This window comes from Hippopotamus amphibius, chromosome 7, assembly GCF_030028045.1.
Source record: "Hippopotamus amphibius kiboko isolate mHipAmp2 chromosome 7, mHipAmp2.hap2, whole genome shotgun sequence".
NCBI classification, from domain to species: domain Eukaryota; kingdom Metazoa; phylum Chordata; class Mammalia; order Artiodactyla; family Hippopotamidae; genus Hippopotamus; species Hippopotamus amphibius.
In genome coordinates, this window is record NC_080192.1 from 36,072,562 (window position 1) to 36,099,277 (window position 26,716).

At 35.6% G+C, this 26,716-nt stretch overlaps 1 protein-coding gene across 2 annotated transcripts in view; it reads right to left on the minus strand.

Annotated features, from left to right (window-relative positions):
• Positions 1-26,716, minus strand: part of TMTC2 (transmembrane O-mannosyltransferase targeting cadherins 2) — a 370,895-nt gene that overhangs the window by 154,783 nt on the left and 189,396 nt on the right. For both annotated transcript variants that reach the window (XM_057742666.1, XM_057742667.1), the window contains exons 3-4: positions 24,871-25,699; positions 3,084-3,198 (exon numbers count right to left, since the gene is read on the minus strand). In XM_057742666.1, the coding sequence (XP_057598649.1) occupies positions 3,084-3,198; positions 24,871-25,699 (944 nt within the window). The remainder of the gene's footprint in view (positions 1-3,083; positions 3,199-24,870; positions 25,700-26,716) is intronic.

Genomic DNA, 26,716 nt, shown 5'->3' on the forward strand with positions numbered 1-26,716 from the left:
ACTGTTTTGAAGTTACATAATGATGCATACCTCCAGGTTATATTCCTAACAAAATTTTCTAGCAATAGTTTTTTTCCAATAATTTACAAAGCACATAGATCTATGAACACTGAATGTGTTCAAAAAAATCTAGATTACTGATTTAAAGTCAAGTAGAGGATCTAACAGGAGTTTATGATTTTCAACAGCTTCTAAAATTTATTAATAAATATGGGTATTTTATGTTAACGAATATAATAGCTTCATTAGTTTCAGGGTTTGGTCATAAATATTCTTAAGAGACTTAACTATAACTGATAATATGAAATGTGATTAACACCTGCTGCTACCACAGAGGAATGTTATTGGGTTAAGTTTACAGGTAAAACTAAGCAAAGCAAACTCCTTTTCTTTCAAGATCTGAAATACAACAAGGAGCAATTTCTGTATGTCAGAAAAAATTATATGATGAAAATAGCATATATATATATATCTCATAAAAATTTACTTTGTCAAATGGGCTCTAACTGTCCATGAGAAAACCTGGCTTTTTTCCTAACTATGTAAATAAATAAACAGAAAAAAAAATAAGATTGCTCCTAGGGACATATGATACCAGACATATCTATGATATTATAGGTTTTAAAATATCTATTTTGGTGTTTTATTAATATTTGATTAAAAATCATCGAAGAACTCACCTATTTTGAAACATTATCAGAATTCTGTCCACCACATGGGTTATATAATCCAATACTTCAAAATCACTGCCAACATATCTGAATTTAAGCGTCTCCATTTGAGCTAACAGTTAAGTATACTTTAAAAAAACCTACCACGTAGTAAAATTATTTTGAAACTATAAATGGCATTATGCCATATCCCTTTTCCTACAAATAGAGGGTAAGAAACCAAATCCTGTTAATAACCACTTCCTCAGCAAGAATTTTTCATTAGGGTTTAGGTAGGTTTATCTATATGCTTTCATAGTTCACATATGCATCCACAGAGTAAGTTATAAGATGCAGCTTTTAAATTACATGTAAAGTATATTCATCTAATTGAATACATTTCTCTTCTCAGCAAAGAATAAGCCTGGATAGACACATTTCCTTTTTCTTTCAACCCCTGCCCAACAAGTATCACCAGAAGTAGGTAACTTTTCAACCAGGGGCTATAGATGAGAGAGGGAAAAACAAGTTCAAAGAAGAGATGCTGGTTGTGCAGCTTACTTTCTCCCCTGACAACATATGGAGAATGGGCACCAGAAGCAAAATGGCATCCCATATTGCAAGGCAAGAGATCCCTTGACAACACTCCTTTAGGAGGCCTCCCAAAAAAAAGGTGTAAATTTATCAAACTGATAAGGTTCTTTTTCATGAAATAAAAATACTATTCAATAATCAATACTAAACAATAATAAGGAACATCACATTATTCAGATGAAGAAGACATGGGGGGAAAGCCTTTGTGGGAGTATCTAGATACATCCATGCAAGTAAAGAAAAATATGCAATCTCAAATTATTTCAGGGAAAATGCTGGTAATATACACATGATGAAGTATGAAACACAACAGGGAGTGAATATCAGGGGTTGTGGGAACTGGAGAGGGAGTGCTCCACCTGTAGGCCTTCCAGGTAAAAAAGAGAAAATTGAACACTGTGCAGGTAAACACAAAACACATGCTGACCTAATTTAGATTACAGGCCACGAGTCTGAGACCCCAGGGTTAGAGTCTAGGAGATTAAAGACAAGGTAAATACACAAACAGAAAGTTAAATTGAGCTCATGTTGTCTGCTTTCCCTTAAAAACCTAGATTTTTAAAAAATTTTTTACATCTCTGCTTTTAGATTTAGCCAGTACAAAAGATTAGACGTAACCAGAAACACAAATGCATATTAAAAATGAAGTTGACAAATTAGTTTCATGCTGTTGATATTACAAAGCAGTCATTAAACACAAGTAGTTGACATCTTATGATGCCTAGTCCCTTCCTACAGGGAACTAGTCCTCCTCCCTTCCACTCCAACCCTGGAGGCACTGTCAATGGAGGTTTCTTAGGAACCCCTGGCCCAAAGTTTCATTTAAGAAAGGATGTATGATCCCAGCAAGATCAGTCAGAGACCTTTTTCCAGGATTAACAGAGACACCAAGACAATTCCTTCAGAGAATAGTCTATATGCATAAAGGTGCAGGAGTCATCTCATTAACATAAGAGTCACACAGAGAATGGAGTGAACCCAGAGGAAACCAAAAACACAAAATGGAGACAAATACCTGAAACATAATAAAGCATCTGGATCTAATTGTGCCTTCATCTAGTCAACCCCAGGAATTCTCAATTATGGGGGCTAATAAATTCTCCTTTGCATTTAAGCAAGGTTAGACTAAGCTTCTATTACTTATAAACAAAAGAGTGTCATAAATACAAGAGACAGAAAAAGGATTTCAGTTTAATTTGCATTTATCCACTCACATCTAACTGCACCCCCTGGGGCTTTCTATTCAAATAACAGAACAGATTTTCTCCCCAGGGATTTTTCTAACCCAACATACACAGACATTCTAAATTATCCCATTATCCCAACCTAATCATCACTACCTTTGGAAGAAAGGGTGGAAAAAGAAAAGAAAAACATTATCTTATTTGAGAACTCCCCAGGTTGAGTACATGTTCTATATATACTTTGACATCAGCAATTCTTTAACAGAGGGTAAAATCTATCATTATTAAAAATCAAGATAGCAATTATACAGAGTATCATACATAGCAGCCTTATTTTATGAACCCAACCAAGAACTAATGATGCAAACTTTAAAAAAAAAAAAAAAAACTGAAAGCATTTAAACCAATTATTATGTTATATGGCATAATACTTCAAAAAAATTCAGCCATATCAATATACATGAATATCAATGATGTGGCCCAAAACAAAGAGATCACAAACATCATCCAACTACCAATCTCAGAGGCATGATTCATGAAAAGACTATTTCAGAGTATCAGCTATCATTCACCCCCATTTCCAGCAGGTAAATCAATAGCCCTTCTCACCACATTTCAAAGATGAACCAAACTAGAGAAGGCAACGCATACTCACAAGTTATAAAGCATGTCAGCCATGTTGCTTCGGTAATACAAAGCGTTTCTATAGGCGCTTTCAGCTTCAGAAATTTTGCTCTGACTCTTGAGAACATTTCCAAGGTTACCCCACGCTGCCAAAAACAGAAAGAAGTATTCAGGCTGAGTGTCATTCCAATTATACATGACATAATATTCAGGCTGTCAGGAAGTACCACAAAGAGAGAAAAAAACCCTCACAAAATATTTTTAAGAAAGAAAATTTATTTCCTTTATACTCCAACATTTCACCAAACTAGGGGATTAAATACAATGAAAGCCTAAAAAAATTTTTTATGTCTCAAAGCTGATATACACATACAGTTCATCATAAGGTCAAGAACTATGTTACCTTAAGATCACCTACAAGGACTTGAAGTTGTTTCAAATTTCAGTAGGGGTCTTCATGGACTGAAATTATTGTATACTTACTAAATCACAACTATAAGCAACCATCTTAAAATGAACAAAGATTTCATTCAAATACAAAAACACTAATAAATGACATAGAAGAAGTGGGAATAAAAAAGAAGATAACTAAGTAGATCAAAGCTTAATAGTTATCAGAATGTATCAGTAAAACACTATGCTTCTTAAAACAGTTAAGTATATATGCTTTATTCAGATATAATGTTCTTTTATACCCTTCCTGTCAATAAATTCATATATGGGAAAATCAGTAACTCAGTGTTTTCACGCATAGTCACACTTTAAAAATCTATATTTTCTGTATACCCTTTATTTTTCACTCCAAATAATCAAGATTTCTCAATATTATAAGATACCCCACCAACAGCTGTCCACACAGCATGGCTCTCAAACAGACCTATCCCTCAAACTTGGATGCTTCTCTTGTCTTCATTCTTTCCCACAAGGAGATGGGTGCTGGGTTCTGAAATTAGAGTCCCTCTCAAATAGATGAGGATGAGAAGGCTTATGTGTGTCAACATTTATTTGGGTAATTAATAGCTGTATGTGAAAAATGAAAGGGGTTTTGAGATATCAATTTTTAATGCATAAAAATGTGTAGACTCTTCTAATCTCAAATTTGCTTATGTGCCCTGTAATTTAACACTATTTGCCTTTGTTTACTCACCTGTAATATGGGGGAAAATCATATCTCCTGGGTTTGTTGACAAGGGTTAAATGAGTTTGTATATGTAGGGTATTTAAGACAGTGCCTGCCATGCAGCAAACACTCAATAAATATTTTCATACCACATTCCATCTTTCACTGCAAACCAACATTCACATACTACGAATTAGGCCTTGGCATTATGAGTCCATAGAAAAAATTGAAAGATAAGTTAAAAAATATAGGGTATGAAAAATATATAGTAAATTATAATTATCTTCAAATTCAATAGGCAAAACACCATATGTACTTTATATCTAACCTCCCACCCCGCACCACCAAATTAATAAAGTATGGCTCAGTGGAAACTTCTAATAGTCAGGCTGTTTTTCAACCCACCTCACCTCTCCCAAAGTTTTGCTTTGATTGTGGCATTAGTAAATGAAAATAATTTACACTGGAATCACTCCAGAGAAATGCATCCAACTATTAATTTAAGCACCAGGAAAACATCATTATAATGCTATCCCATCTTACCCATAGTCTTAGAACACAGATGTGGAGAAAAAAAATTGTAACAGAAAATTACATTGAGTACTAAGGCATATTTCCAAAGAAACTGATTGACATTTTTTTCAAGTACTTATATCCCAATTAAATAATTAAGTGTTTCTCTTGTTAATAGTCAACAAATAATTATGTCTAGAATATACGTTTACTCATTTGGTTAGTGGTTCATTTATTCATTCATAAATGTATTTGTTTGTTAAACAGATATATGTTAAGCACCTATTTTGTGCCAGGAATATTATTGGGGGTTGGCACTTAGAACTGTACGTACATACAAGTTCTCACCCACTCGGAGCTTATGTTTGAAGTGGGGAGTGGAATGGAGATGGGAAGGCCACATAGTAGAAGAAATGAATTAACTTCAGGTGATAAGTGCTACAAACAATATAAAACAAAGTAAGATGGAGGGAATGAGGCTAATTTAAACAGGGATATCTTAGAAATAGGGAAATGGGTGTGATCTCTAAAAACAGAATAAGGAAGCAGCCTTGCAAAGACTGGCGATTCCAGGTAGGGGGAAAAGTAAGAGCAAAGAATCTAAGATGCCTTCTACAGGGAAAGGCAGCAGAGGAGTTGGTTATTTCAAAGTAAGACTACAACTTAGAAACTGAAAATTATCAGCAAGGTTATCTGTGGCAAAGGCACAGTGTGTTACTAAGTTTCTTGTTTTTTGGACAAACAGAAATCACTCACATTTTTATGATTAAGTCATTGCCCTAGGTGACTACAAAAAGAAGAAAATTCCCAACTTAAGTACATAGTTTTTTTAAACAATTCTAATTGCTTATAGATGAAAGAGGGAGGAGAGGAGGTAGGGAGCGGAAAATGAAAGGAAGGGTAGACTTTGATGTCTTCATCTGACACTCACCACCACCAGACCATTTTGTTCTCCTGTTGTACATATACCATCTTACAGAAAACCAGCTGGAGACAAGGTTACTTTGAGATCAAGATAAATGAGACAAAGCAAGATCACTTCATAATTTTACTAAACACATACAAAAAAGGCCACTGTACAACCTACAAAATACCAAACATCCTTCTCTCTTGTTAAACGAATGACTTCTTTATCCAGGCATAGACAGAACTGTCCCAGCATCTGATCTAGAGTACTCCCCTGTTTCCTTAGACCCTCTCCCAAATTACCCAACTAAAATCCAAATCCAATGATAGGACAAATACTGAGATTCCCCAGGACCCCCATGGTGCACTTTTCCCTCAGTGCAAGGAGTAATTAAGCCAACTTTCTTACTACCAGTGTCTTTCTGCTGGTCTCTGTCTGAAAGGAACCAACAGAGGATTTCGTCACATTCAAATATGAAAACAGTTCTTCTTGAAAATCCCCTCCTCCTTAGATAACTACTCTTCAGTACTGTGTTTACCAAAAAAGAGTTTAGGTTTTTAAGTAAGAGCTGACAAAACTAACCCTAAAATGTTTGCCCACTTTTTTTTTTTATTGTTACTGTTCTATACTTTTAAATTCAAATATAATTGATTTTTGCTTCAATGCTACCAGAACCCAATGCTAACATAAGGATTACTTCTAAAAATATAAAGCTATCCTATAGAATATAACCTAAAAGAAAAATCCTATTAGTAGTCAACTAAATAGTAAACTTTCCATAAAAGTTGTTCATTTATCATGTTTCAATGATAAAAAGTTAAAAAAACAACCAAAAAACACAAAACCATTGTTGACACATAAACCAGTTAAAAAGCTAGCTTTTACAGACATAGTTTACAGGAAAATACATTAAAATAAACTATAAAAAGCACCTTTAAAAGGGCTAATGTGATGTTCAAGTCTATATAATTAACCTATGGAATTAATCAGTGTAGCTTTAGGGGTTTTTTTTCCTATTACTTGACAAATTTGATCATATCAGCCAAGTCAACTGTTATATATCAGATCAATTTTTACAACTAGCTGGTCTGATCACTTACAAGTATCCGAAAAAGAAACTCAAAAAATATGGAGAAATATTCCAAGGCTCACGGATGGGACAATTTAACATTATAAAGATGTCAATTCTCCCAAAATTAATCTATAAATTCCAATGTAATTCCAATCAATATTTTACCATAATTTATGAACTCAAAAAAATGTAATTCTAATAACCATAACAGGAGAGAAAAATGCAACTGAATCTTTATAACATATTCACCATATACAAAGGTAAACTCCAGATGGTTTTAAAAGATAAATGTGAAAAAGTAAAGTTAACAGACTAATATATAGATGATCTCTGTGGAAGGGAAAGTGGCTTCTTAAAAAGACCTCCAAATAGAACTCAAAAAGTAAAAAAAATGATGACTTTGTGTATCTCAAAATGAAGGACTTCTATTTATTAAAGGACACTATGGACAAAGTTAAACATGCATTAATACACGAGGAGGAGACATTATAAACATCAAAGAAAATGAGGGACTGTATTTAGAATAAATTCTAGGACACATTAAATAATTTTAACTAATACTCAAATTTCGTAGTAACCCAGAGAAATGCAAATTATAACAACGAGATTTGAGATTGGCAAAAATTAGAACACTGGATAAGGCCAAGTCCTAGTGGGGATATGGGAATGGACCCTGTGCATTGCCGGGGGCTACGTAGCCTGGGAAAGTCACTGTGTTCTGCCATCTGACAGTATTCTGTGAAATCATCAAATGTCACTGCCTATGTCATGAATAATTCCTGACCAGCAATCCTACTCCCAGAGAAATTCTCATCTAAGAGATGAGAAACATGTAAGATGTTTAATGCACGCCTCTTAGTGTTGGCTGATAGTAGGAAGTAATCAACCTGTCCATCATGGGAGTATCATGTGAGACATAAACTTCATGGATTACGATACAGCAATGAGAACTAACACATTCCATGTAAATATTGTAACATGAATGGACCCTAAAAAGCCTATAAAGATTTAAAATATCTAATGCATTCTGTTAAAAATATTAAAAATTCATTCCCACCCAAATATCACACTACATATTTTACAAGGGTATATTATAAATCTCAGGAGGCAAATCAAGTACATTAGAGCAGTTGCCTATGGTGCAAAGGGAAATTCAAGTTAGGAATAGAGATAAAAGGGAATAAATACATGAATAAAAGAGAGGAAATTTGTAGGAATCATCCTGAAAATTGGCCAAAATTGAGGAATATAATTAACTTCTGCAGCTGGGTAGCAGGGGATGAAAAGGAGAATGGAGGGGAGGGGAGGATAGGAAAGAAAGGAGAAAATGAAAATTAAGGTCACACCTCACATTCTTTTAAAATAGAGATGGAGTTATTCTATATCCTATTTAAGGAATAAAGGGTTTTAATATTCACTAAACTTTTTCTTGTACTAAGACAATTCAAAACAGATGTTTGAGATTATCTTCAAATTTTCACTTGGTAATTATACTTGGACCAACAGAACTTAAAGTTCTTGTATTTTCATTAATATTAAATGTCATTTACATTTTTTACATTTTTAAGCCCGTATATTTTATTGATGCGTTCATTTCACTGCAGTGATCTTTAAAAGTAGTTTGATTGGAATAAAATCCCTGAAATTCTTCCAAGAAATTGTGATGAAGCCTAAAAAAATGTACCTAGTTTTTTAGTCTGTATTTTAAGACAGTGTGCCTAGATGCATCCAATTCACACATTAAAACGAGATAACAAAGCACTTATCTGAAGTCTCAAAAAATGTAATTAGTTTATTCTAAAATCTCATTGTAATTTTTGAAAGTTTTCCCCAACACCTTTTCAAAATATTCAGAGTACTCATTTTATTCCTGTTGTTTAACAAAATGAATATTCTAAGAAGCTGCTCCTCTTGGGGGACTGCTGTCCCATTGCATGGGCTTAACTTGTAGTACTACGAGCCTAGGTAGAGAAAAAGAGAAGGAAAAGGTGAAGGGAAAAGGGGACCTGGAGAAGGAATAAAAGTACATGTATATTGGGATAATAAAAATAACAGTGCTTTCATTTATTTAAAGTTTACTATATGCTTGACAGTGTCCAGAATTTATTTAACATAATAATAACCTTTGAGGTCCATTACTATACCCATTTCATTGATGTATAAACTGAAGTTAACTCCTTAAATTGCAAAGTTTATGACAAGACAGAACCAGATCTGTTTCCAGGAGTCAAAATCTCATGCTCTCGATACTGAGTCTGAATAGAAAGCAGAATCACATAATATAGTACTCAATATTTACACATATTTAATTGAGGGACTAGAGTATAATATGGAACCAAAATAAATTACCCAAATGAGTCATCCTCTCAGAACTGCTATGGACAAAATACTCCAGAAACAACAAACTAAAGCTATCTGGTACCCATATTTCATAATGTATTTTCCATACCACAGAAAAATTAATGCCAAACAATATATTAAGTGTTTTAAATTTCTTTGGCAATGGAATTTTAAGTGTCACATTTTCTAGTTAATGCAATGGAAAGAGAACATAGTCTACCTATATAAATAAATGATTGTTGCTCAAAGATACTGGGGATTCAGGTACATTTGTCAAGGACTCCTAAGTGCCCTGAAGATGCCTTACATGTGACAGATTTAAAAAGCATTGTTTAACAAGTATATGACATTTCTTAGGACTAAGCATCTATGGTGATTATATTAAGTAAAGGCAAACAGATGCTTCTAGGTATCACTGGATAAGCTTTAGGAAATCTCATCTGTGAAGTTATTTTCAAAAAGAAATCAAAATTTTTCTTTTAAACAAAATCAGGAAGCAAAGAAACAATAACTTATATTTCAAGGGCCCTTCACACTGGTATTTAACTGAATCTAAAAGGTATCCACTTACTAAGAAACTTGACCTTAATTCACAAGGAAAGTTCATCTTGTACTCAGTTCACAGTCTGCCACAGTTTATTTTATGTTATTTGAAAGGCAGAAAAACAATTAAATATTCTCATCTTGCAAAATTCTAAAGAGAAAAATCAAATGTGAGCCCCTGCTGGAAATGTTAAGTGATCTACAGCAATGAATCCCTCCAAAATTTTTTCAAAGCCCTCATTCAAATACAGCAGTTCTAGTTCAAAGAGTAAATTCAAACTTACTCTAAAGTAGCTATCACAATTTCATAGCTCTTGATATATTTCACAAAATCAATTCAGGGAGATTTGAACAATTTTTTCAAGGTTATTTTTACTTTACACTAAAAGTCTGAAGATATTTATATTCATGGATTATAAAAAGTTTAAATGATTTTCTTATGATTATGGCTCTTTGAAAAATTAGCTAATAAGATGAATGAATCTCAATATTAATATTCAAATTTTAGCTACTTAATATTCAGACATGCACTCAGGCCTCAGGGTTATCATACTAGTATTTCCATTTCACTGGTACACTGAACACAGCCACCAAAATCAGCAAGGACTCTCATTTATGACTTCTGGCTTCAGATATAACTTATTTTTACCTTAGAACTTTAAAATATGTCCTTAGCCCCTATATTAAAACCAAGTTCAATGTAAAGATCTGGAAAATTGAAACATTTAATACTGCTTTAAATAATGTGATAAATCCTAAATTTTGCTTCCAACAATTCTGTTACTTGTTTGAAATCAGAATGCTACCCCCAAAAGAAGGTTACACGTTGAAATCTTGCCAGTTATCTAAACCAGACTAGCTGCCAAAAGAAAATAAATACAGGACTGCCTAATGTACCTGATAAGAAGTGCTTTTCTTCAGATTATAAGTCTATTTTTAGACTACATTTTGTGTGTATATTAACTCTTTTAATCATCATAACAAAGATCATTATCTAATTAGTACTGGAGGAGGAAACTGCCTCAGAGAAAGTGACACTTAAAAGCTAATGGAGCTGGAGACTTCCCTGGTGGTCCCATGGTTAAGAATCCACCTTCTAATGCAGGGGATGAGGGTTCGATCCCTGGTCAGGGAATTAAGATCCCACATGTGGTGGAGCTACTGAGCCTGTGCGCCACAACTACAGAGCCCACGTGCTCTGAAGCCCACTTACCACAACTAGAGAGGAGCCCACGTGCTGCAAACAAAGATACTGTGTGCCACAACTAAGACCCAACGTGGCCAAAAATAAACAAACAAAATAAATATTTTAAAAAAAAGCTAATGGAGCTAAAAGTTGTGTCTGCTTGGTTCTAAAGTCCTTGTTTTAATCACTATGGAATACCTGGACTAAAGATGCGTCCCAAAAATGGTGTTACTAAAGACATAAGTTAAATAAATATCCATTTAAAAATATAAAGGATAATGACATCAAAATTTCTGATCTCAATGAAAAGGGAAAAAAGAAGAAAGCAAGCCGAAGGAGGGGGGCAAAAGAGCCACTTAACTGCATGAAACAAGGTAAATGTGAATTTTTTTTTTTCTTGTTAACCAGAATGATTTCTCACTCTGTTCATTAATAAACATTGTAAGGGAATCAATCTTCGTAGCCTGGGCTTTGTACTAATTGTATGATAGTCACTTCATATGACTCCAGGGAAATAAGAGCCCTTATAAGCCTACAAGAATTTATTTTTCCTAAAGTAATTATACCTTGGATTATTACAGAAATGAACATAATGTTAAGTGGGTAAAAAAAGATTGGTTAAAATGTTAAGTGGAAAAAGTAGACAATTTAAAGATTATGACTCATGATAGAATACATATACTATATACTTTTATGTAACTTTAATTCTAGCAATTTTATAATATGCAATTATTTCTCTTGCTTCCCTCTCTTTGGTTACTTCAGATGGACCTGAAAATAAGTTTATTCCTAATAAGGGAAAAAAGTATTAAAAATGAAAAGATAAAATTTAGTATTCCAATGATATGTTACCATTGTCTTGACAGCAGTGTTGAGTCATTATAATATCTATGTGCATATTGTAATATCCACATATACAATTCAGTGCTGGTTTTTTGGTTTTAACATAGCTAGGGTTAGTCCTTAGAATTTTACCATCTGCAATCTCTACTGTATTCTGACTTTAATTATGAGCCACCCCCAGGTCCACAGTTCAGCGTCTGCTATCAGTACCATGCATGGTCCATGAAGCTGGGTCTTACCTGTGGAAGCCTTCACTGTTTAATTTCCCATCTGTGCTCAGAATTTTTCCCATTGCCTCTCCATCAAGATAAAACAAAAAATCTCTTTATGTCCCTTTCTGATAGCAATGTGCTCTCTGCAAAGTTTCTGATTAACTAACACAGGATTATATATGAAGACAGTAAATGCAATTGCATTTACAAATATAATGACTGGACAGTGAGGAAGAACTTAGAAGCACTTGAGCTTTGAGGCTCTCCTCAAATCTTACCAACAGACCCTTTTTGGGGGGGAGGGCTTATTACACTGTTGAAAGAAGTCAATTTAAAACACTTGGTGAATATATATTTGGCATGCCACAAGCAGGGACCCTATTTATATAAAAGACACACCAATTTAGTAGACTCATCAGAAACTCCTCACATCTGGCTGATCTCTTAGCCCATGAAGCTCTTCAGTCAGTACCCATAGATTGATTGTAAATTCTACAGAGTAGCTGAGTTGCTTCTGATTTCATATCAGGAATATAACGCATGCAAAGAATCTCTAAGTTTGCCTCCATCATACTTGGTATCATTTGAGTCTGGCTCAGCTCTAAAAGATGAACAACCTTTAGAAAAGGCAAGAGTTCAGGAATTCTAAACAACTCCAGGGGGGGAAAAGAGAGAACTGATTTTTTTTTAATTCTCTCTTTTGTTCTTTTACAATCCAGTCTCATAATCTACTTTATCTCACAGTGAGTCCTATCATCATTTGGATGGATTCCTGTCACCTCATGGTCCCAAGTTAGTTTTCTACTATGTGTCACTAAAAGGAAATTTGATGTGGAAACATAAACCAAAATATCCCAAACCTAAGTTTTTAGTTCTAGTTCTGTTACTAATTAGATCTGGGTACACTGAAGGAAATTACTGGACTCTCCTATTTCTTATTAGCAGTAGTAAGTAAACATGTAATACGGGCCAAGCGCTGTGCTAGGGGTGCTATACACACTCTGTCCCACACAGTGGTATTGCTCTACTCACTATACAGATCAGCCACTAGAGGCTCAAAGAGGTTGTGATAAAATTATAAAGACAGCGATAAGAGCTATTCATGGCCTGGGTTAGGATTAGGACCCCTATCTACTTTACTGCAGTCTGCCCTACTTACCATGCCTTTTCTCCCTAAGCATTCAACCTTTCCCTTAGTGTCTCATCTGAAAAACAGGTGAAACAATGCTTGCCCAAGTTAGACTCCAGCATCACTGAGATAATTAAATAAGAAAATAGATGTATAACTGCCAAGTACATTACAATGGAAGAGGAATGATAGATCACTAAAAGATCACCATCCATAAAAGGCATAACCAGTTAGAAGCATACTCTAAGCGTCTAGCTCCTGTATTCAGTATGTATGGTCATGCTATTGAGAAATTCATGGCCAAGCAAATCCAGGCCAAGAAAAACAAAACTCAAAGCAATATTAAATCCTCTCAAAGCTGGTTTTAAGATAAGAAAAATAATAAAAATCAAAGATAATATTTAATTTAAAAAAAAATCAGTTCCTAAAAGTGGCTTCGAGAGTAAATTTTTAACATAAGAAAAATAAAACCAAATATTATATTTAAGTTTTAAAAAAATCAGTTCCTGAGATAAAAATGCAGTATACCTCAAATACAGTACATCAGGATACCATGTAATATCCTATATTATATGAATATATTCAGTATATTCAATATATTAATTTTTGACAGTCACTTTTAACTCAGCAGCTAGTGCTGAACACTGGAAAAAGTAGAGTTAATACTAGAGAAAGTGGCATTTTAAAAAGTAGAAAATGATCAGTAAAAACACAAATATCAAGAACAAAATATTTGTGAGTAGAAAAATATTTACTTATGAATGTTAATAAGAAAAATTAGCTATTAAGTACATAAATTTCTAAAAATATCAATTACCTTTATATGCACAAATCCTGGACAACTATTATTTTAATGTATTTTCTTCTGCACTTTCAGCTAACTACGAACATCAGGAAAAAAGATGGAAGTTAATTTTCTTTGCCTTTTTTGCTGCTACAGGACAAACAGATAAAGGTTCTTCAAAGGCTGTACAGCCAGTACTTGTATGAGGCATTTTTGTATCGCTTGAAGAACCCAATATTGAAACAAAGGATGATGTTATTCACTTAACCGTCTTAAATGTACAACTCAGAAAGTTTTACTTCCAAACAGCTAAAGGAAGCTAGTACACAGAGGAGCATAGGAAGGACCAGAAGGGTGACTGCACTAAAATGACACTCTCACATCAGCTGAGCACTATGAGAAAGAAAAGGGCTGGCCCATTTTCCTGAAGCTCTAATCTAACTGGATTGGATCCCAACAGGGAATTTTCAGAGGTCATTAAAGGCTCCTTTACACCAAACACATCTACTGGATACATATTAATGTTTAATAAATATTACCAACTAGAAATTATGACTAGATATGTGGTTTTTAGAGGCATAAACCCATATATTCCATCCATCAGTCCTAAATGTTGACATTCAGAGGATTTACATGTTAGGTTGAGTAAAACCCATAAAGAAGCTGTATTTTCCTATGAAATCATCAGGATTGGGGTTAGGATATACTTCTTTAAGTCTAAACGTTTAACTTAAAAACGTCAAAAGTAAATATCTACTCCAGGCTCAGTTTTGAAATGAGCTGAGAACCAACAGCCACAATCAAAGCAAGGCAGGCCTCTGGCCAAAGTACCACTTAAGCCTCTTGGTTCTAGAATCACACCACAGAGCCCAAAGGTATGGCACAAAGAAAACTTTAGTGACTGTATCACCTACCCAAAAAAGCTTTCTCAAAATCATCGTCCTAAACTGTAAGAGCAAAAGAGATTTTTTTAAATCTTGTTCCACTGCTTCCTAATAATAGAATTGCAAGAGCAAAGCAATTTCAAATAGTAATTGGAGATAGAAAAATGCACAACACACAGATTTGTACAATATCATTAATTAATATGCTCATATTTTCTTTATGTAAACCCAGAAACTTATCTCTACTTGAAAATTGTTTTCAACACACATGAATATGGACAGCAGAATTCAATTTTAACCACTAGAGTGAACACGACTGGAAGCCATCCTTGGGAAATATTCAGATTAGATGAAAACAGACTAAGTAGAGAAATGAGGTATTCTATACCAGTACTGCAAATCACCAAAGCTTATTTGTAAAACTCAAAAAGAATAAGTCAACTGATAAAGTAAAGCAAGGTATTATCTTAACATACCTCAGACCTCCTGGTCCTTTCAGTAGTCTGATGATATATAATTTGAGAAATTTACTCTCTTTTCCCAAGGAAAGAGAAGAGAGGAAGAGAACAAAAAAAGATTATCACATTTCTTTATTATACAAACTCCCAGTTGTAATATGCAGAGCCCCAAACATTACAAGACTCTAAGTTTCCTCTGCCATCCAGGGAAAGAACTGAAAAAAAACTTCGCTGACACCTCAGTTATCTCTTCTTGTCAAAATTTAACTCTCAGCTTTTGTATTGCATATCTAATCCAGTTCCTTCTTTCTAAACTTACAATTCCTAGGAAAGTTCTCCTAATTAAAATGTATTCCTACACTACTCCCCAAAAGACATTAACGTTGATCTTTTAATGTAATACCCCATGGTGTTTTACATGAAGAAACTGAATTATGCTGTTTAAGGTGGCTGAATAAATGTTCATAGTGGCAGTTAACATTATTGGGATTTAGACTCCTAAATGCAAGACACAACAAAGCCCCTAATAGAGTTCTGCCCTCAAGAAGGGATTTTTGGTTGGTTGGTTGGTTGGTTGGTTGTGCTTGTTTCTCTCTACTATTTAATCAAGTGGATTGTGGTGTCTTACTTGGAAAACAATATTATCGTTTTTAAATCAAATCTTTTAGCGTTTGGTCCTTATTTTTTAGTAAGCACATATGTATGTTTCTACTAGATCCCCCTGGATGGTAATACTCTTATTTTTAAATTAGAAATAAATTTAACACTAAACTAAAAAGAGGAGAGATTTCTAATTTAAAACCCATATGCATAAAAATTGAGCTCACACTTTGTTTCCCCCATAGAGTTATATATATACAGTCTTCTACATCCAAATATTTTTCAATAATTATACAACTTGGAACATCTCAGATTTTTCTATAATCCCTTGAGACTTAACTGGAATTTTCCTTTAGTTCCACCATCACCTGTAATAGGTGTACATGTGTAATAAGGGAAAACTAAAAAACACGTGTGTGTTTTCTTGAAAATCTGGTATATCTGTGACATTATATGCAACTTTATATTACAGCAGAAAAACGAACACATTTTACCTTTCTGTGTTTCATTAGGGTCAAATACCTGTAATTTGATTTTGCCTAAGACAGTGCTCTATCTAATACACTTTTTAGCTTACTTTAGTAGTTTTGTTTTCTTTTGTTGAAGGAGAATTTAAAATTCCAAAAATATCAGCTATGTCTTAATCACACAACTCTATTCTCAAATATAACTTCTAACGTAGCTAACCCATTCCTTATTAGATGCTAGATTTAAGGATATTTCTTAGGTGTTTCTCTTTCCAATAGAGAAACTCTTTGCCCAGAGATTGCCTCCTTATACAGAAAACATGCTAGATAGAAAATACAAATATTTGTTAATGAATGTATTAATTGCTAGGAAAGTAAGGGGAATCCCTAAGCCTAGAAACTGCATGAAAGCAGGAATCCAGGTTAAATGGTTCTGAAGATGGTATTCACCTTGCACGTATCTGTGAACTAAGAGAGCTTGGGGTTTAGCTGGCTTCAAAAGGGAGGTCAGATTGGAAAAGGCACTCAAACTCAAACCCCCTGAAGGGAAGTGCCAATCTCACTCAGAAACATGGATGAAAAACAAATTTAGAAGACTATAAATTTGATAAAATGTTATAAGTAATTCTTGGGCTTATTGAGTGCAAAGTAGGTTCAACATTAGAAAATCTATTAATATAAATCATTAACACAGAGTGGAGAAAATCACTATCATTATCAATATTAATTCATAACAAGAAATCAGACTAAAAACAAGAGGGAAACTGATAAAAGCTGTCTACCGAAAAACCTGTAATACACACATAATTAATGGTGAAATATTTAAAACATTCTTTCTTAAACAAGAATGAGAAAAAAGTCCTGCTGTCATCACTTTTGTTTGAGATTGTAATGGGGGTTTGAGCATAAAATAAGAGAACACAAATGAAAGAAACAACGTGAAATAAGAAGAGGTATGGGGGAGGTCATCAATGATTGAGGTAAAAGCTTTTTCTTAATCTGCAAAATGCATGTTTTAGTAGTATCCTTTAAGTGGTTCAAATATGACGTACGTACATATTCTCAATGAGTGAAATATTTCATATATGTTTAAGAAAAGAAAAGCAAAGAAAAGTTAGGGCAGTTTAAGAATCAAATACAAAAACTAACACAGAAATCAGAATAATGTAACTTTATAGTAATTTTAATTATATGTGAGTTTCAGTTCATTTGAAATAATAACTACCGGTAAATATATTCAATCTAAGGCAACACTAATTTTAGATTTGAGGGTTTTCAAAAACCCATAAAGATTCTAAAATTTCTGTTATGAATAATCCCAAAGAAACAGCAGTATGTCACTTACTTCATTAGTAATATACCATTAGGACCACTTTCACTGAGTCTGTTGTGGTCTGTTTTTTTGTTTTGTTTTCTTCCCTATACGACTCTACTTGCAGGCACTAGAGCTGGAACCAAAGAAAAGATTTATGTGTTACTCCATTCTTAGGGGCAAGGAAATCACATGCTGTTGAAATACTGTGACTTACTCCATCTCAGCTGAGAAACACTATAGTTGATTTCCTCAAGAATCAAATATTTAAAAGGGGCCTTAACAATTTAGCACATTTACTTTTTTAAATCCTTTGGTTGAGCCAATGAGGCATTTTCATTTTATTCTTGTCAGTCCCATTATTTCATATTTCTTTTTTCTACTCAGAAGAGATAAAATGAGAAGACACACACAATTTCTTTACCCTATGGAAACCTGATTCCACTTTGTATGTTTCTCTCTCAGTCTTTTAGGAGGCTTTTTGTTAGCTATCTCCTACCACCTAAGTTAAAAATGAAAATATGTATTTTACAGCTTTTTAACTCAGGCCAGCCAGTCTGATAAAATATTATACTGGATTTCCTTCCTGACTTCACTGCTAAATGTTATTTTTCATAAAAATCGTACCTCTTTTGAAATTTTTTCATCTTACTTTAAAATAACATGACAAATTATCTAAGAAATATAATAAGATTTATTATACAATCTCAAAGCTAGCTGGTTAATTGCAATTTACCATAGTTAAAGAAGACAGTCAATTAGAGGCAATCAAAAACTCGGACCATAAAATCCACAAAGAATTAATCAAGTTTCACATGACTTAAAGGTTTAGATTTCACTTAAATTATGAACTGTTTCCTACATAAAATGATATTCCTTCTACATACTTGTTTCTTGAAATCTGCAACCATGTGAAGCTGAAGTAGAAGTATCAATTTTACAGAAGTCCAGGAAAAAAGAAAAATTGTCAAATGTTGCTTGGCTAAAATAACTACTTAGTTTCTGTTTTTCTATATCTAAATGGGCAATATTTGTCATTTGCATCAGGAGGGGTTGAATATAGGGTGTATGACTAACCATGTTTGGAGTTTCAAATACGTGCATTATTATATACACATCTTTTATATCTATCATTTTCATGTAATTACATTAGAAAAAGATATTCAAAATAAATGTTATCTTGTTAAATTTTCCTTGGATGAACCCTGCTTTGTTCCTAATTATTTTAAGAAATTGTTTCCAGGGGCTTCCCTGATGGTACAGTGGTTAAGAATCCACCTGCCAATGCAGAGGACATGGATTCGATCCCTGGGCCAGGAAGATCCCACATGCCACAGAGCAGCTAAGCCTGTGTGCCACAACTACTGAGCCTGTGCACTAGAGCCCCTGAGCCACAACTACTGAGCCCACGCACCGCAACTACTAAAGCCTGAGTGCCTAGAGCCTGTGCTCCACAACAAGAGAAGCCACCACTGAGAAGCCCACGCACTGCAATGGAGAGTCGCCCCCACTCTCCACAACTACAGAAAGCCCGCGCATAGCAAGACCCAATGCAGCCAATAAATAAAAAAATAAAATTAATTAATTAAAAAAAAAGATCCAACGGGCTCTTTAAAAAAAGAAAGAAAAGAAATTGTTTCCAATTACAATGTCATAGTCATATGCTAAAGCAAATTGATATAGTTAATAAACCAACTATTCTAAAGAGCTGATTTGATTTTTAATCTATAACTTGAAAAAATGTAAATGCCTTTTAGCACAGCAGATATGCTGCCTATATGTTATCATTCTTTTTTATGTATATGTGCCCACTGATCTGTGTATCTACAATAACTTTGTTAGTCTCTGCTTATGACCTTAATTAATAAGGAAATCAGCAAGTAGGTAGTTTCAGGGAAGACTGGTGATGAGTGTGAGCTACGGACAAATCACCCAGGTAGAAAAGCCCCACGTAGACATGAAGTCATGAGAAAGATAACTTAGAAATTCAATGACACATTTATTGGCCCCATACTATATCCTCAGTAGTGGTCTAGATTCTACATGGAAAGGAAAATGAAGGCAGTCTTGGGACAAAACCTTGCAGAATGAATCAGTTTTGGGAGGAGGCAAAGCCATACAAGAGACAGCTGTGGAAAATGAGAGAAACATAGTCAAAACTGTGTACTGTGCCTTGAAAGCCACAATGCAGAAATCAATGGTGCCAAACTCTGTAAGAGCCAAAGACATGGGGATTTAGATGAGGCCAGAGGCCAAGAAGGAAAGTGACCATACATTTAACCACTTTGTAATGAATTAAGAAATGCTTTTTTCAAGCAAATGCTAATCAATATAGTTGATAAAATACGGTATTTTAAACACACACTTAAAAAAAAGCCTTTTAAATATTATGTGGCTTGCTCATTAAAGCAGTCATCAAAGAAAATTTCCTCCTTCCTAAGCACAAAAATGCAAAGAGTCATTGTGAAATCAGCAAACTACAGTAATCAACTATGTCTACTATTTTCCTGACATTATCAACCACATAATGAGATAGGACTTGTGGTTTACACAGTCCAAATCAGCTATCATTTCTCCACTATCCAGATTTAAACCACAAATTAGCAGCACAGTCACTATGACAGGCTCTACCCATCATCATTTGCATCCAATCAGTTAATGACTGGCAGCTGTCTGCAGGACCGATTACTGAAGGCAGCAGCTTTCATGTATAATGCTTCATGAGGCTTAAAATCATATTCTGTTAAAGTACATGGTAGACTGAAGCACTCCAAAATTTGCAAAGGTTTTCAAAGGAGGAGAAAAAAAAACTAACTCAACGAAATAACTGTTATCTCAGACAACCTTACATAAGACTGGCTTTAAAGGGTTTCTAATCTTTGGCTAGGCTCAAATAACATCACAGACGAAGAAAAATCTACCTTAAGGAAGATTACTACCAGTCTTATAATTGCTAAGGAAGTCACTGTAGCCAGAACTATATTTATTAGCATGTTATAACTAGAAAAATCAGAAACCTGGATTTTAAAGTTTTGCCTTGTATCAAAATAGAAACATATGTCACAGAAGCTACTCATGGAGTCTATAACTCCACTCCCAGTTCTATCCCTCCAATGGAGCACACCTCAGTACCTGGTATATCAACAGCACATATCTTACACTCTCACTTCCTTTAATACATGAACATCTTATCTCTAAACAGGTTCTTTAAACTCTTTAAGGAGAAGGATTATGACTAACATTTATTTGTCAGTATATTCATTACTGAATGGCTTCTCTCTACCAGGCACCGTCCTAGTCACTACATATATAGCATTAAAAAAATGCAAAACTCTCTGCCTTCTTGTGTCATGCATTTTAGTGTACACTGACAACACACTCAAAAATAAACACAGAAACGTGGAAAATACAGTATGTTAAATGGTCCTAAGTGTTATGGGAAAAACAATGTATGGAAAGAGGATAGGGAACGCTAGACAAGGCAGAAGTAGAGGGGTAGTTGCAATTTTTCAAAAGGTAGACAATTTTACATAAAGCACGTTACTGATAATGCAACACTAGACCGAAGACCTAAAGGAAGCGAGGGAGACAGAGGTGAGATTGTCCCGGGAAACACATTCCAAGAAGAAGCAATGACAAGTGCCAAAGCTCTGAGGCAGGGGCTTACCTGGCATAGAGCAGGCACACCAAAGGGGGCCAGTAGGGCTGGAGGGAAGCAACTGAAGGCAAGCCTGGGAGATGCACACTGTCAAACTGTCAAGTCTCTGATTGTGTGCTCTGAGAGAAATGGGTGCCAGTGGAGGACTGGGAGCAGTGAACACCGTACTCTGGCTTATGTTTCAAAAGAATCATTAGGGCTAGTGATGACAAGTAGATGCTAAGGATGGAAAAATGGAAGCAGGAGTTCTTCAGCTCAGACATGTAAAAAGCTTGGAACTCATCACTCCCATTCTTACAACAAGAATATACTAAACAAACTGCAAAACCAATGGCTTTTCTTGGAACCATGAGTGAACTGAGGTTGCAGGGCAAACCATCCCACCCAGAAATCTGGAGAGACTGGAAAATCCAGTCATGCAAAGATGAGACTACTTGGAGCAGAAAGTGATAGGAGCAAGTAACTGGCAATTTTGGGAGGAGCTGCCGGAAGCTGAGCTGTGGAAGAGCTGCAGTAAGAGCGAGACGCTCCTGGAGGCCGTCGTCTTAGTGACCTCGACCCTTTTGTGAGTTTTACCTCCAGGGACCCCACCAGGTTCTCACATTGAAGAGCCAAGAAACAGGCCTTCCTGGCTTTACAAGAGGAGGAGAAATATAAATTTTATGAAATAAGCCCTGATCCTCCTCCATAACAAAGGTCTACTCTCCAGGGGAGTGGCCTTTCCACAGCCCCGTTTCCCAGAGCTGTGGGGGACAGTCACTCCTGTCCCCATGGCCTTCCTGTCCCAACTAGAAGGAGAGAAACGGAAAGCTATGAAACTCTCATAAAGGTTACAGCCCAGAGACACGAGGATTTAGGCACCAAATGAGAGCACATTTCTCTTACTTTTAACCAACACACCTACAGGGCTCCAGTGTAAAAATGGTGAATTTACAGCAGAAAGAGATGCAAAATACAGACTCTGAGTTCGTGGGGAACCCCAAAGACAACAGGGGAGACCAGAACAAGGACACCAGAGAAATCCAGTGCCTCTGGCACCTACAGCTACAGCAAACATTAAACCCACACCCAACTCAGAGCCAGCTTAACATTAAAACTCACCGTAAGCCTATTTACCTAAGTTCCTATTACCGGATACATCATGTCAGACTTTCCAAAAGCATGCTAAAAGGCAAAAAAATAGAAGCAGGGAGATTACGTTAGAGGCTTTTAGTGATAATCTGATGAAAGATGGTGACTTGGGCCATGATGGTAGCAGTGGAGGTGGTAAAATGTGGTCAAGTTCTGGATGTACTTTTGAAGACAGAGCAGAGAGGATTTGCTGATGAAATGGATGTAGGGTACAAAAGAAAGAAAAGGAGGTATGGCTGACTCCTAAGTGTTGGTCAGAGCTTTTAAGAAAATGGAGTTGCCATCAACTGAGATGGTAAATGCTGTAAGTAAAGCAGTTGGCTTGGGTGCAGATTTTGGGGGTGGGGGGGGTTATTTAGGAATCCAATTTTTGATGTCTCAAAGGACTCATACTACCGTCAGCTGTGTATTCATTTAACTAATAAAATTTGGAGTACCTAAATACTATGGCACTTCTTAAGTACTAGGAAGGAGACATGGAAATATATCAGAAACCAAAAACATGTTTAATAATTGTTTCACTGAGTGAATGGATGAATGAGGAAATGATCAATCATCTTAACCAGGTCACCAAAATAACTTCAGCAAAATCAGAATCACGGCTATCAGCAGTATAGTAGCTAATGCTGGAAAATATCTAGGAGCTTACAAAATGCTTTCACCTACCCTGCTACTTATACTAGCATCTCAGCATCTGCCCTCCCCTTCTTCCTTCAAGAGAAATAAAGTTTGGCTGGGTGCTTGGCTTCCCAGAATAAAGATAACATTTCCCAGCCTTCCTTGTAGCTAGGTGTGGCCAATAGTCTGGGAGCAAGCATGGTGTGGCAATTTCTGTGATATGCTCTTAAAGAGAATGGGAACACCCACCACTTGCCCTTTCTCTCCCTCTTCCTGTTAGCTGAAGTGCTGATGTGATGCTGAGGCATCTTGGACCACTTGGACGGGTGACATTATTGAGATGGCAAGGGAACAAAAGCAAAGGAGCATGGATCCAGAAAACCCATGGCGCCGTTTTATCAGCGCTGGACTGCACAGGCTTAGATTGTTACATGAAAGAATAAAGCTTCTATCTTACTTAAGCCACTGTTATCTTGGCTCTTTGTTACAGTAGCTTAACCTGAAACTTAACCAATACATTTAACAAATCCCTAGAACAACTCTGTGATGAAATTAATATGCTGGGGTTTTTCTTCTAATTCCTTACCGTGTATCTCTTTCAAACAGCGGGAAAACCAACTGGCAACACAGCCTTATTTTATACATTTACATGTACCAGTGAAGAAAAACTAGCTGAAAAGCATTCTGTGAGAACTGACTGCAACAATTTTTACAGCAAGATTTGGGTTCAGGCATTCAATTAATTGTGCAGCACTCACTACCTAAAAAGCCACATGGGTAAAGATTTTTCCATGAGAACTGAGGAATTCGATGCTGCGTGTTAGTTCAATTTTAATGTTTCTACTCCCATTAAAATCTCTGCAATCTATTAAGCATTATAAGTACCAACAATTAGTCCCTTGGCTGAAAGAAATGAGTAGTTGTTCACTAAACTCTTGACTTAATTGGGAATCAGAGATGCCAGAGTTGTTTGTGGGGCATCTAGACCTTTGGATATATATCCTGATACATATCAGCAGGCCATTCCATTCATTAGGAACAGTTTCACATAATTAAGTATTTGAATAAGTGGTGCAGAAATGTGTTGCAAAAAAGTAGAAAAAGCCCAGTTCAAGTGCCATGCAAGCAACCATAATTTAAAGGATAAATCACTAAAAAATAGCTTATGAAGAACAAGACTCTTTGGCACTACTTCCTATGATGTATTTCTGCACTTAAAGTGTACACTTATTTTCATCCAACTGCTCTCTAGCTTCTCTCATCATTTCATTGCCTAAACCAGAGAAATCACTGAATTAACAGCTTTTGACCATTTATGCTTTAAAGGCTATTTTCTATTATAGTGATAGATTCTGAAGTTTGCTAAAATAATTTTCTAAATCAAAAGCAATATTGAAAAATATTCTCCATCTTCTCATTGTATAGTGAAAAGTTTCTTTCCTTAAGTGACTTAAGGACTTTCAAATAAGAATGTGCGAACTGCTTGGCAACACTCAGATTATTTAGTCTCTGCAAAGCTAAGGGTGACTCACAGTTGCACGCACACGCACTGACACCTACAGACATGACGCCAAGATTCAGAGGCGGCCTTACCTCTAAATCTTTTAAAGATGTCAATGTAAGCCTCGTGGTATTTTCTCAGGCAATGCTTGGAAAACCGAAGAGCTAAACTATACTTATGTGGGATAATCTGACTTTCATTACATGATGAAAAGAGATGATGTCCATATCAGTATTTTAAAATGTGGAAGCCAAGCATTTTTCTAAATTCTTACAATAGTCAATATTTTTACACAACAGGAGTTCTAATTCCTCTGGAAAAGTATAGTCAGGAACATAGGAAAACATTTCCTTAGTCCAAATATGGAATGCTGGATGTTTCTAAAATAACTGCACTGCTCCATCTCCTAAAAAAAACAAAAATTATAAGCATTGCATAAAAGAACCTCTTCTTCCTTAACTGTGTTTAAGGCAAGAAGCAAAGATATAAAAAGGAAGAAAGAGTAAACCGTCCAGGCAAAAGTATAAAATAAAATATTACCTTTAGCTGGGTTTACTTTTATCCCTGACCTATACAGCATTTCCTCATTCTGCCAGTCTCCGTTCCTGATGGCTGTCTTGAGTCCATAGAAAACAATTAACGTAGCTGTAGCATAAAAAATCAAGCTCTTGAGAAAGCGCTTTTGGACTTTGACATAAAGGGCTCTGGCACCCACTGTAATGAGGAGGCAGAAGCCCATACTAGGAATATACAATACTCGCTCTGCAATTACAAAGCCAACATAGAAAAACAGGTTCGTGGCAGGAACAAAGGGTATTATTAACAAAGATAAAGACAAAACAACAATGTTCTCCGTAGAAGGAAGCTGTGTTCTCTGTGACGCATTATTTTTAATGCCATTTTCTACTTTGGATGCAAAGCTGGGCTTAATCTCTGAGTTCCGGTACTCCACCTCTGAATGGCAGCTATGTCCATTTGCATTCTGCTTGCCATTTGTTACAAATTTCCCATTGCATTCTCTTTCTACGCTTGGGCTCTTCAAACCATAGTAGGCAAGGAGGAGGAGTCCAGTATAGAAGGCCACAGTGTGTAGGTTTCTCCAATCACAAATTGTTTTGAGCAGAGGCACAGCGTCCATTGACCAATCAAAACTGAGGGTATCTGGGCATAGCAACAGCCAAAGGTTCTTGGTTGGCAAGTAGAAGAAGGTGAGCGTGCGAGCCAGGAGACTATCCGAATCAGCAGCTGGGTTGTCAGAATTGGAAAAGCTTGGTGGTTTGTTTCCCATCCAGTATAAACGGGCACCCAAAAGGGAAGTTCCCCAGAAAGTTAACAAACTGATGCTGAGAAACAGAGACAAGTTCTTCCTCTGAAACCAAAAGAGAGGGGGAAAAATTAAGATCATCAATACAGCATAGGAATACAACATTTAGAGATGAAAAATACTTTAAACGGACAACTAAAAACAGAGCATTAGGTTTCAAATATGTGACTTCATTTCCTTCTCCTTTAAACATGCTTACTGATGTAAGCTTAAAAAAATTGACCATGGAATTCTACTCTATATAACTTTTGATGAGTATCTTTTCTTCATGTTCCTCTCTAAATACTAATAACCAAAGCTTCGATTTCTTGACCTCTATAAAATGGGTTGAATACATTTCCCTCTCGAAACTGGCAGGTCAAAATGAGACTACAAAGTAGAAGTACTTAGCACTGTATAAGGGATGTAGTAGAAATCTAATAAATGTCTTCTTTCATTTTATAGTTTAGATTCTGGGGAAAACAAAGAGCAGGCATGCCAAAAAATATGGAGTATGACAAGACTCTGCGTGGCTCAAAGGAGAAATCACATTCGGCTACAGGTATCCCCTGCTTTTCAAAAGCTCACTTTATGCCACCTTGCTTTTACAAAAGACCTAAATTAGTACCTGTTCTCATTAACAACAACGACAACAATGCAAAGAGGATTTTCACTTTTACAGAAAAAGGTGAAAAGTGAAAATAAGTTCAGCTTGTTTTTGCACAGAGCCATCTACAAAGACAGTGCGTACCCCAAACAGTGGGAGTGGCACCACCAAGCTCCTTCCCCAGGAACTACACTCAGCATCAGGCTGCCAAAGCTTTGAACTGTTTCTGTGAGCATCTGCACTTTATCTTGATATATTTTGTACATCCGTTAGTTAGCAAGATGTGTCCTAAGGTAATAGCCTATTTGCTTTACGCCATTTCAGCTTACAAAAGGTTTCACAGGAACAAACTACTTTCAGATAGTAAGGGAAACCTTGGTATGCCTATGCCAGTCCCCATTTAATTGTCTTGAATCTCCTTGCAGAATTTATAAACCGGGCTTTCATCTGCTACCCTGTGCTCTCAGTGACATCAG